Here is a 12,030-nt window from a genome sequence, read left to right as displayed (position 1 = left end):
AATTTAAATCTAACCCTTTTATTAAATAAATTAGAGCAAATTAGACTTTAAACAAATTAGGTCATAGACTGTATTTAAAGTCTAGTCTATTTCAAGTCTCATTTTGTCTAAAATTATCTTTATTTTTCTTTTTTTATGAAGAAATGCATTAAAATTGAACTGCATGAATAAATATACAATTAAATAAATAATTTTAAATGATAAATATACTATAAAATTATTTATGTCATACATGTATTACTAGCTAAATCGATAAATTAATATAAATAAATTATAATTTAATTAAGTGTATATATTAAATTTGTTAAAATATAACCAAATAACAGAAAAATAACTCTGCCAAAAACTTTCACACGAACACATACCCCAATGCAGTGCCTCAAAAAAAACAAAAAACTCTCACCTTAAATGTTAGAATTTCATTCATATGAATCTAAATTTGGCGTTTACACTTATTTTACCAAATAACTTCATTCATATTATAGGAATTCATTTAGATTTGTGATAATACATTATTAATCTTAAATCCCACCCATTGTTACTATTAGTTAATAATAATTTCCTCAGACATTTTTTTATAGAAAAATCTTGGGCCCGAGCGATAACTTACAAACATAAATCTGAAAAGAGAAGTCAAGCAAAAAAAAAAAAAAAGAATTGTCTCTGCAACCAAAATCTTTGGGTGGTAAATAAATATCCTGCTTATACAACTGGGAAAACCTCGTGAAAAAACTTTTCCTAAGGTCAAAATATAGTCCCTAATTGTTCATCATTGAGAATCCAACATATGCACCATAATAAGCCTGAACATCCTCCACTTGCAAAGTAAATAGGGCAAAAATGGAGACAATAAGGGATCAGTTGAAGAGCCCTGGGTTTAGCCAATCCCTGAAAACAATAGAATATGTATTGTGTAACGTCAGTTATAGCTGCACAGATAAATAAAATATTGTACTTGGGAAAGAAATAAATGTTTCAAGGCAAAAACACTTACTTGCTTATGTCATCGAGATGATCATCAAAATCCACAATGGCATTCCATTTCTCAGATGAAATATAGTCCAATAAGACTATATTTGCTGTAGGCTCTTTGAGAGAGAATCGATTGTTAGCATCTGACTGAACCAACTTCCAGTTCTTAGATGTATCCCTAACATAAAGCTAAACCATAAGAAAAAGGCAATCTTGGTTAATATAACCAACAAAAAGATGACTCTATATATGGGGGAACCATATATGTATAAACCCTTGCGACCATACTTATATAACAAAAAGCTAAATTTTGTAACATACAAATAACAAAGAATCTTTGTAATTAGTACCAATGTGGGATGAAGCCTTACAGCTTTGAGGTTGCAGCCTGTATAATCATGCAAAGTATGCACATAACACAACGTTATTATTTCATTCTCCGACTCTTCAAATTGGTTTGACCTTAGTACATTTTTGGATTCGCTTGTTTAAGAGAATAATATTTATTTTTTGCTAACTTTCCTGACAGAACTTTTGGGAAAAAGAAAATAATTATCTTCCCAAAAGAGTGGTTCCCAAATATGCTGCAGTATGTGGCAAACCAAACAGGAATATCCCTCTCTTTTGACTTATGATGAAAATATGAGAAAATAAAGCACAACATAAAGCCTCAATTTTGAATAATTGCGATCCAATCTGAGTTCCAAGATGACACAAGTTACAACCAATGAAGCCCCATAGTCCCCAATTTCCAGTTAAGCTTTTAGATACAGCAGTTTTGTCTAAATTTATAGAATGATGCAAACTACAGAAGATACACATATTCTAACGAGTTCAAAGGTTCCATGAAAAAAGATGTGGTTCTTTAGTCCATTCCATTCACAAAAGCCCTGAAGGATTTGGATTTCTATATTCATAGTTTCATATAGAATATAGACCAGAAGGGTTCCTATATATTTGATAATTTGATCAAACGTACTATCATCTAAAGAAGCCCAAATACAATTCCTAGAGTGGATAAAAACAGTGATGAACATCATATAACAAATTATTATTGGTCTCGAGGAAAGCGATTTCCAAATACTACTAACCTGCATTATGGCACTACGTTCCTTGCTCTTTTTCAAAGCATCAAGCTTCTTGTTATCTAACTGCAAATAATTGAAGAGGAAGAGAATTATGACTATCAAAAGGAGACAATGAAAAACAAAAACAGCAAAAATAAATAATAAAAAAAACAAACCAATAGAACTGCAGCTTGGGGAAAGTAGCGGCAGATGTGATCACCAATATTCTTGGCCACACCACCAAGCTCACTGTCATCAGATCTCTCATTCGCGTGAAAATAGCCCACTATGTTAAACCCTTTCGCAGAAAAATACTCCTCTATCTATCTCGCCAAAAAAATGAGAATTGAAAAAAAAAAATCAGGAAACTACTAGCAGCACGAAGTAAACAAAAAATTCACAGACACCCAGAATCAAATAAGATAAAGCCAATTGATTAGGTTACATGTTGATTAAGAAAGCATACGTCTTTGTGCATAATTTTACAAATAACCATATGGGGTCAAAACTGAATGAAAAAAGATAAAATAAATGCATAAAGCCCTAGAAGAGAGAGAACCAGAATGAGAGATATCTCCAATTGGGGAAGAAGAGGGATGTGAGAGTGGAAGAGAGGGACGGCATCGGCGATCTCGACGACGTCGTTGGAAGGGGAGATGCGACCGATCAAGATGCCGTTGACGGCGGAGGTTGGGTGTTTGAGGGAGTGCAGAACGAGTTTGATGTATGCGTTTTGCGCGATCTCGTACCTCAAACTGTTGCTACCCATCCTTCAGAACGAGTTACTGTTCTGTTTTGATGTGAAACAAACAACACAGAGATGCAGATGCAATCAACTATCAACTGTTCTGGACTTCGCACTTTGCTACAACTGTTGTCAATTTGTCATACTCATATGCGAATATGCTAGGCTGCAATTTTTTTTTTTGTGAGGTGTTATCAGTCTTTTGGGCCTGGATCGCTAGTTCTTGGGCTTGAGCCCATTATTTACTGCACGGGTCATGTATTTTCTTGAGTAAAGTCTCTGAAGTCCGAATATGTTGACATGTTAGGTTGACTCGTGCGTAATTAGGGTGATGTTGGTGAAACATGATTAGATAGATTTTCATATATTTAGTTCTATGTCGAGATATTGATTACAATTCTATAATTTTTTTTAAGTGAATAAATTTTTTATTTCACTTAAAAATCTGTAAAAATAAAAAAAGTATTAATGAAGTTTGTATCTCTTAATCAAATTATAAATATTTAAATTTTGATGTTGAATATGAAGTAGATTTTGTTAGTTATTATTTCGTATCAATAATATTTTTACTTAAAAAGAATTCTAAATAAAATATGGAAGAACATTAAAAATATGAAACTATATATACATTTTTATAAATAATTATTTTTTAATAAAATATCATATGATTTTAAATTCTATAAATAAATTTAATATTTTGTAATTCAATAAATAAATTACTAAAATCCAATATATATAAAAGTATTAAAAAAATAACCTTTTTTTTAATAATAAAGTAACTTATTTGTTACCTTATAAATATGCTCGAGCATATTAAACCATAAGGACGAGTTTATCTATGTCTTAGGTAATAAGTTTAATTATAATATACTACTGCTTTATTACTATAATTTATTTTGCATTATTAATTAATTAAAATTATTTTTTTAAAGGATCATTAAAAGTATTATTTTAAATATTCAATATATGAAAAAACATCTGATAACTAAAATTTAACCTCATACCTTATGTATGTAGTAAAAAATTCGGGGTAAAAATATTTGTTCAAAGATATTAACTCTCAAAATGATTTCTTATATTTCAAAAACTTAGTCATTAATTTTTTTTATCAAATTCACCCGAAAATAAAAATAATATTTAAAATAATCATAATTTTTTTAATGTATTTTTTACATTAAAATTGAATACTTTTATCTGAAATAATTTGAAAATGTGATATTTATACAAGTTATAAAAAAATTTAAACATTTTATGATACATAATAATAAAAAATTTCATTACAAAAATGAACCATTTTAGTTATGCAACAATTACATTATTACTGTTGATATTCTAAATATTGAATTAAATTATTAATTTTAGGGATTAAAGAAAAATAAAGTCGAGGAGGCAAGAGGTTTGGAACAGTTATCTGAAATGAGATAAAATAAGAAAAAAGAAAAAGAAAAAGAATAGAATAGTAAGGAATTGGCGTATATTAATGATTCAGTGTAATAATAATAATAAGTGTGAGGAACAGAGAGAGTGTCTCTCCTTCGTTGGTGTGTTGTGTTGTGTTACAGACAGAAAGATGAGCGGCGGTGGTGGGTCTTCCAGTTTTAGGGTTCCGATCCCAAACAATGTGCGCAAAATCATCCAAGACATTCGTGAGATCACCGGCAAGCAGCACACCGACGACGAAATCTACGCCGTCCTCCGAGAATGCTCCATGGATCCCAATGAGACCGCTCAGAAGCTTCTCTATCTAGGTTTCCCTCTTTCTGATCCACCCTTCCTCGATTCCACCCACCTTCACTTCACTCCTCATTCTCAAGCTTCACTTTCTCTTCTCGATTTCTTTTAATTCCTAAGAAGCTCACCAAACTTTGCTTTTCAACTTCCACAGCGAGATTGCTCTATCACTGCTTCACCTAGATAAAACTTACCTTCTTAGGGTTTTCTCTCTGTCACGACGAATTTGCTACACTAGTTCAATATTATCTAACTGCCACGTCTTTCTTTATTGATGGCGTCAACATTCTCTGCCTCATAATCATTTCATGATATCTCCAAAAGAAATGTGTTCATGGCATCTTTGAGATTCTCTTGTTTGTTTTTTTTAATGTTCCTTATATTAATGGGTTCGTGGGTTCTTTTTTTTATTTTTGTTCGCAGATACTTTTCATGAGGTAAAGAGGAGACGTGACAGAAAGAAGGAGGTAAGATTCCCCCCTTCCCCTCTCTACTCTCTACTTGCTCTGTTTTTGTATTTCAGTTGGAGTTTGTAACTGCTCTTGAAAGTTGAGTTGCTGAATCGGTTAGTTTCTTACCTAACCAGTAAGGTGCAGAGATCATTGAAGTGGGTGAATCTTTTATTTTTTATCCAGTGATTGAAGTCTAATCATTGTTTTGATTGTTGTGAGCTGCTAGGCGAACTCTCATTGTATCATGAGCTGCCATTCTGTTATCTTACAAGCACTGTGATTGGCAGACTGCATGTTGAACAGGCGTGGTCTTGTTTTGTAGTTGCTTGTATACAGCTGTTGTATATATGTGTGTGTGTGTGTGTGTCCACTTATAGGTAATCTTAGAATTTAAGCTTAAGGCCTAACTTAGCTCCACAAAATTGGCTTGTAAGTTGAGAACTGCCTAAGTTTTATATGCTCTATTTAAGCCATAGGATATGGAACTAAACATCACCCTTGAGGCTGCAATTAAGGCAGCCCCCCAAAAAGGCCGCAACTAAGGCGGGCAAGGGTGACTGCAATTAAGGTGGCTTTCCAACAAGTAAATGTGCTTGTATTGTCCTAACTTTCTCTCTTTAATATTTTTTGTTGGTATAGTGATTTGTGTTAAATTTATTGTTGCAGGGATTAACCAGCAGGGCTTCTGACGAGTCTAGGTTAAAGCAAGGTGGACAAGGGAGGGGGGGAAGGGGTGCTTCTGGAGGACATTCCTCTAACTTTCCTGGTACAGTTTCCCCACCTTTTATAGGCTTGACTTTGGGTTCTGTTATTAATTTACTCTCTTCCATATATGGAGATTCATTTCCACAAAAGGTCACCTGGAAACCATCTTTCTCGAAAACAAAAATACATTTGGAATGCCATCATTTTTATGTTTTTTCTTTTTTTTTTCTTTTTAAGATATTATTTTAAGATATTAGCACTGTTGATTATTTCCTCTCAAAATTACTGAGATCTTTTATCTGAATATTAAGAATTATGCTTTATTTTGCTGCTTAATGATGATCCCTGTTACATCTCTTTTGAATCCAGCACAACAAGATAAAGTACCCCTTTCAGTTGCCACCATTTATCTTTTAATGCTGTTTCAATTTTCTTTTCATGGACTATTTTTAGAATATGAACTGCTATAGTGCAGAACCTGTCCTAAGAATCAGCAAATTTCCAGCTAATTTATTAGCTTAGTTGTTACCCTGTCTTGTAAATGTCTGTTGTCAGATGGTGGTGGTGGGAGGAACCTAGCTAATCGAAGGGAAAATGGAGTCAGTCACATTGCAGAGAGAAGTCATGCTCCCCCTACTCAGTCAGTTTTGCAGAAAACCAAGACTAATACATCTCAAGCTACAAGGTGGCAATTTTTTCATTTATATTTTCTTTAATTTGTTTATTTAACTGGATTAATTATGATTAAATGTAATGGTGGATAGAAATTTCCTTATTTATTTTACAAAAAAAGGCAAGACTAAAAATGAGGTGAAAGAATGAAAGGTGAAAAATGACATCACTCTTATTTTCTTTTATTGTGCCTAAAATTCTAACCAAATCTCACATTGATGTCATGAATAAAATTTTATGGTAATAAAACTTTAGTTTGTACTCTTTGTTATTTCTTAACTCCAATGTATAAATTTGATAATGTCTTGTGATTGTACAATCGGATTGCTTAAATGCATTTTATATAAAGTTGTTTGTGGGTGTAATGAGAAATACACCAATGTAATATCCTCTGTATATGTAAATTAGAATAATTATCTTCAATGAAAGCATTTTTAGGGATCATTCCTCAACGAAAGTTTTTTTAGTTTTTTTTTTTTCAATGAGTGCTTTTAGGAATTTTTCTTAGCCTTTTATCTTTTTTAATCTATTATTTTTTTATTTCTAAATTAAATTTCAATACTTTTTTAAAAAAGTTGCCAATAGTAAAAAGTAACATTGTATCACAAATAAATCTAAGATATAATTTATATGATAACAAATATTTACTTATTATAAATTTTAGTTGTAATACTATTTGTATATTCAAAAGTATTTATTTATTATAAATTTTAGTTATATAAAATAAAAATTTATCATGTGTAGGCTAAAATACTAGTTGACATAAATCATGATTCTTTTTTTCTTCTTATTTTTAGTGTTATATATCTATCCTCTTTAAAGTCATTATCATTCAACTGCAGAGTTTCAGCTGCTGCATCCCATGGTGCTGCAAATCAATCCAATGGAAAGTCGGGTCACGGTTCTGCTGGCCAATCTCCCATAGTTAGTGTACCTAAAAGTAGTTCAGCTTCTAATGACATTGGCTATCAAGAAAATGTTGAACCTCAAGCTGTTGTTGTTGCAGCAGCCTCTTCCCCTACTCAAACCTTTAGCTCAGTTACCAGTACCAACCAAGGAAAGTCTCTGTCAAGTTCTGATCAACTTCAAACTTCTGTATCCAGTGTCCATTCCTCTTTGGATCCTGTAGTAGCATCATCTGTCTCCAGGAATCCAGGTGTCAGTGGTGCTATTAGTTGGGAAGTTGGGAGCAACCAGATATCTGCTGGACCAAATCATGTTAAAGGAAATACAGTTGTTGTTTCTGAAGTTAATGATTTATCAGCATCCAATAATGAAAAATCTGGGTCCGTGAATTCAATGTGCAAAACAAATGCCCCACAGAAGTCAAATGAAGTTAAAAATAATTGGTTATCTGAATCCTCACAACTGTCATCTCCATCATCCCCAAATGATTCATTGAGGCCATCTTCCAGTTCTGGTAGCCAGCCACCACTAGGTAAAGTTTTGTTTAATATCTGTTTAATCTTTGGAGTAAAGAGGTTGCTTTATCTTCCTGTTTGCCTTGATGTACTTTCTGATATTGGTTGAGGTATTCTTTGAGTTTTCTGATCAAACAATTCTACCATATGTATACTATCATTGCTCTCCCTAATTTAGAAAGGAGGACAATTAAATTCTGGGAAGAGAAAGTGAAGAAAAGCCCACAGGAATAGGAGGACATAGGTCAGGAGAAGAACCATTGAAACTGTTCCTGAAGGTATTTTAAGTGAGAAGCAGCATGACTAAGACTACGATTTAAATAAGCATGTCACTTGTATGGGTTCTGGTTCTGTGTGCTAATCCCCAAATTTTACTTACTGAGATACTCTTCCAAGTTGAAAGGAGTCATCCTATCAAAATCAAGAATCACCTTTTTTTTGTTTTAACAGTTTTTTTCTCAATTAATTTCAATATATCTCTAATTATATCTCCTATAATACCATTTGACATGTTCACGTATGTTTCTGAAACAGCTAATATCACAGAGGTTTCAACTTCAGAAGCTTGTGTGGTGCAATCTTCATCAGAATTGAGGCAACATGTTACTTTTCCAAACCATTTCCAAGTACCCAAGGCTTTAAAAAGTGGTCTGACATTTGGAAGCTTTGATACTTTTGGCCCAAGTGAAAAATCTAACAGTGGAACTGGTGGTGAAAATAACACTTCTGCTCTTGAATCTTCACTAGGAAGTGGCGAAGCTGCAACTTCAAGGTTTGTTATTCATATGCTTCTTATGTGCTTTTTCTTTGCATATCAAATCACAGATTTCTCTCTATCCCTCCCTCTGTGAGTGCATGCACATGTGCATGTGTTTGCTTTCATGCCCTTTTAGATGGTTTAGAAATGATGTATGGTTGGATTGTCTTAGCTTTGTTCTCTTATATCAAACTCCTTCATTACAAAATAACTATAATCTACATGAAAGTTGGTGCTCGGAAAAAGGGCATTTTCTCTCTGGACTCTGGAGATAATATTATACCTTTTTCAATGCCATTTGGCAATCTTAGGTCTGTTTTATTATTTATTTTATGAATTATTCTGGCTTAATTTATTGGTTTCTCCTCCATTCCTGTTAGCGAAGTTATTACTTGTGTCACAGACTCACAGTGTGCTCGTGTAATTTTTGTTTTGATGGTATTTCTTGTCTGGATGTAGCAATCAAAGTGCATCATTGACTGCACAAGGAGATCATCTTGATTATCCACATTCGACATCTTATTTGATTGAAAAGACACCAGCTACAGAAGGCAATTCTATATCTGGTACTGACACAAAGGTTGATCAGCCAAAGGAGATTTTGTTGGCTCCTGAAGGCCATCAAATTCCAACTGTTCAAACTGCTCAAAACTATGGTTTGAATTTCATGTCCACCATGTTAGGCACTCAGCAAGTTCAATTTGAGGGAACTGAGCCTCAGTCACAAGATACATCTCGTTTTCCCAACTTTGTTGTAAGTTTTTATAATTCCTTCCCTTCACTTGTAAATTAAACAAGAAAAGAGTTACTTCCCCTCTCCTTCATTCCACCCCCCCCCCCTCCATTAAAATATTTTCCTTCCCCTCTCTGGAACCAACAGTCCCCTTAAGGTAGTTGCATAAACATACCATTCATAGCTTCAATAATTAGATTATAAGAGATCTTTACATTGTTAGTGCATATATTATTTATTTTACTATAACTATATTTTTTTTTTCCTTTTATATGATTATATTTTTTCTCATGTTTCTATTTTTTTCTTTCGTATTGCAGAACGCAAGTTCTCAGGCTGTATCCCCTAGCCCAACTCCACCCCTGCAGAGTTCTATACCTGTGTCTCCACAGTCAGTTTCTATTTTCAGGCCACCACCATACCCTACTAACTTCTTCCCTTATAGCCACTATTACCCTCCAATTTATGTGTCTCCCATACACCAATTTTTAAGCCACAATGGTTTCCCTCAACAGCCATCAGCTGGCAACATGTATCTTCCAGCAGCTGCTGGGATCAAATTCCCTCTCCCTCAATTCAAGGCAGGAGCAAACACAGGAAATGCAGCTCATATTGGAATTCCTTCCGGATCATTTATCGCTCCCCCAGTAGGATATGCACCTAGTCCAACAGTTAACACTGGAAGCTCCACTGGAAATGAAGATCTTGCAGTGTCTCAGTTAAAGGAAAACCAGATCTATACAACAGGGCAGCTGGTTGGTCTATTTCCTTCTTAATGTTCTTTTATTTCACCCATGCATATTTCTTGATAAAATAGGAAATTTTGTTCCATATTGTGGTCCCTGGCTTTCAATAGTATAAATCTTTTGTTAAAAGTTTAGGTTTGCTCCATCAACATGAAACAAAATTCTTGGATTTTCTGTAGTCACTAATATGGTTTTTCATTTTTTAAATTTTGCTGCAGAGTGAAGGCTCTGCAGTGTGGATACCTGCACCTGGCCAAGACTTATCTAGTTTGCAAGTTAATTCTCTGTATAACCTTGCCCCTCAGGGACAACATCTCACCTTTCCCCCAACACAGGCTGCTCATGGGGCATTTGCAGGCATCTATCAAGCAGGGCAGACAGTAGCTACACCATCAACGCTTTTGCAACAATCTCAGGCTGTAGCTGGGCCAGTTGAAACTGTAGGGCCCCCTTCAGGATCCTATCAGCAGCCTCAGCCTGCACCGATCAATTGGAACTCTAATTTTTAGGCTGGAAAACATTTTCTTGGTGATGATGTTCATATGCACAAATGATGTGCTCAGATGCAGGAAATATGATCACTGGCCTGATCTGAAGTGTAAATAAAAATGCGGCCAAGAATGAGAAAAGAAAATTAGTGACTGTTTTTGGTGGAGATATTTGGTGCTAACGATTTTGAAGGGTGCTAGTTGCAGGTTTTCTTTTATTTTTTGTTTTAAATTTTTGAGCCTTCAGTTTATTTATCCCTCACCTCTTCTTTACCCGAGAGAACATTTAGTTGTTGCTTTAAGAAACTTGGTAATTCCTAGTGATAATTTACTAAGCCAAGAGTTGGTAGGTGAGATTTACCAATTTTTCCTTTCTAAATTCTCACCTGTATATTACATTTTGATATCAGAGGACATTGAATTATACAGTTTTATTTGGAGCATGAGAATTGTGATATCTATTTTTCAGTAGCACATTTCCAGTCTCAACTTCAGAAGACTTACCTGATTTGGCATGGAGGAACATGCATGTGTATGGATTTATTTTGTCTGATTCTTTTGGTTTGAAAAACTTAAAATTCTATATTCTGTCCAGCATGAGTCTAATTTTTCCTTCTACACATCCAATTATGGAGATATTACTGTGTGCTACAGGTCTCGCGTGACAGCTTTTTGAAACCTTTATTCTTTCATATGTATTTCATTTGTTAATTTTTAATTATTTTTGTTGAAATTTATTGAAAATAATATAGTTTTGTGGGTTCTCCATCTTTAATGATACATTTTCATTATTTTGTAGTTTTAATTATTTTAACCAAGAGGTTAGTGTTAGGTTACTTGTTAGTACACTTCTTTATAAATATATTCTTTAATATTGATTAAAATTTATTGGGAGCGTACAACACATTTATAATTGTAATTTTTAATAAAGTGCAAGTTTAATAAAGCGCATAGGTGATTTTTTGTCCTAAAAAAAGGTGATTTTAATTTTTCAGATTTTGTACAGTTTTAATTTATCTATTAATTTGACATCTAATATTCGTCCAAGATATTGTAGGGTGTTGACAGATGTGCTGATACTAATTTGGTAAACTGATGGAGGATGTTGGCTTATAATTTTCGTGCTTGAACCCATGACTACATGAACGTTGACAAACAATAAAACTACATTACCTATTGCATTTGGCATAAAATATAAATACGATAAAACTATTAGATTTAATTGAACTCTTGGTATTTTTTATTATTATTTTCAATCTCACGAGTTGTTATTTTTTTATATTATTATTATTATTATTATTTTTGCGAATTTGATTCTTCCATAAATTTAGTTGTGTACTTTTTGTCAATTTTTAATTTAATATTTTAAAAAATATTTACTTGGTAGTGCATTAGAGTGTCACATCAATATTTTCATTAAATATTAAATGTTAAGTTAAATTAAAATTGCATAATTAAAATAATGAGGATGAAGTCTTAAATGAGTTTTAAAGTACAACTATCATCGGGACTTATGTGTTGTAGATATTCAATTATCAATT

The 12,030-nt window shown here is 33.2% G+C and overlaps 2 protein-coding genes across 3 annotated transcripts; one reads left to right on the top strand and one right to left on the bottom strand.

The window, feature by feature from the left end:
* Window positions 1-657: 657 nt before the first annotated feature.
* On the bottom strand, window positions 658-2,925 carry EMB2731 (ER membrane protein complex subunit 8/9 homolog). Of its 2 annotated transcripts, XM_020369524.3 has the most exons (5): window positions 2,599-2,923; window positions 2,216-2,362; window positions 2,064-2,123; window positions 995-1,161; window positions 658-888 (listed from the first exon to the last, which is right to left on the bottom strand). In XM_020369524.3, the coding sequence occupies exons 1-5, from the start codon at window positions 2,806-2,808 to the stop codon at window positions 858-860; spliced, it is 615 nt and encodes a 204-aa protein (XP_020225113.1). In that variant the 5' UTR covers window positions 2,809-2,923; the 3' UTR covers window positions 658-857. The 2 variants fall into 2 exon arrangements, with proteins under 2 accessions (XP_020225113.1, XP_082920148.1); XM_083064022.1 differs by lacking the exon at window positions 658-888 and having other exon boundaries at window positions 1,001-1,150; window positions 2,599-2,925.
* A 1,352-nt stretch (window positions 2,926-4,277) lies between these two features.
* On the top strand, window positions 4,278-10,963 carry LOC109806900 (GBF-interacting protein 1-like). The gene is made up of 9 exons (XM_020369434.3): window positions 4,278-4,532; window positions 4,939-4,982; window positions 5,634-5,733; window positions 6,228-6,357; window positions 7,187-7,782; window positions 8,300-8,537; window positions 8,982-9,276; window positions 9,576-10,010; window positions 10,220-10,963. The coding sequence occupies exons 1-9, from the start codon at window positions 4,355-4,357 to the stop codon at window positions 10,508-10,510; spliced, it is 2,307 nt and encodes a 768-aa protein (XP_020225023.1). The 5' UTR covers window positions 4,278-4,354; the 3' UTR covers window positions 10,511-10,963.
* The last annotated feature ends 1,067 nt before the right edge of the window (window positions 10,964-12,030 follow it).

Source organism: Cajanus cajan, chromosome 9 (assembly GCF_000230855.2).
Source record: "Cajanus cajan strain Asha chromosome 9, NIPB_CcT2T_4, whole genome shotgun sequence".
Lineage (NCBI taxonomy): Eukaryota > Viridiplantae > Streptophyta > Magnoliopsida > Fabales > Fabaceae > Cajanus > Cajanus cajan.
Note: the sequence above shows the minus strand (reverse complement) of the source record. Positions and strands in the feature narration are given on the sequence as shown.

Coding starts and splice junctions, on each gene's coding strand:
- EMB2731 (XM_020369524.3), bottom strand. CDS start 2,808: ATGGGTAGCAACAGTTTGAGGTACGAGATCGCGCAAAACGCATACATC. Junction 2,363..2,598: donor TGGAGATATCTCTCATTCTG/GTTCTCTCTCTT, acceptor TTGGCGAGATAG/ATAGAGGAGTATTTTTCTGC. Junction 1,162..2,063: donor AACGTAGTGCCATAATGCAG/GTTAGTAGTATT, acceptor CTTATGGTTTAG/CTTTATGTTAGGGATACATC.
- LOC109806900 (XM_020369434.3), top strand. CDS start 4,355: ATGAGCGGCGGTGGTGGGTCTTCCAGTTTTAGGGTTCCGATCCCAAAC. Junction 6,358..7,186: donor AATACATCTCAAGCTACAAG/GTGGCAATTTTT, acceptor ATTCAACTGCAG/AGTTTCAGCTGCTGCATCCC. Junction 7,783..8,299: donor TGGTAGCCAGCCACCACTAG/GTAAAGTTTTGT, acceptor TTTCTGAAACAG/CTAATATCACAGAGGTTTCA.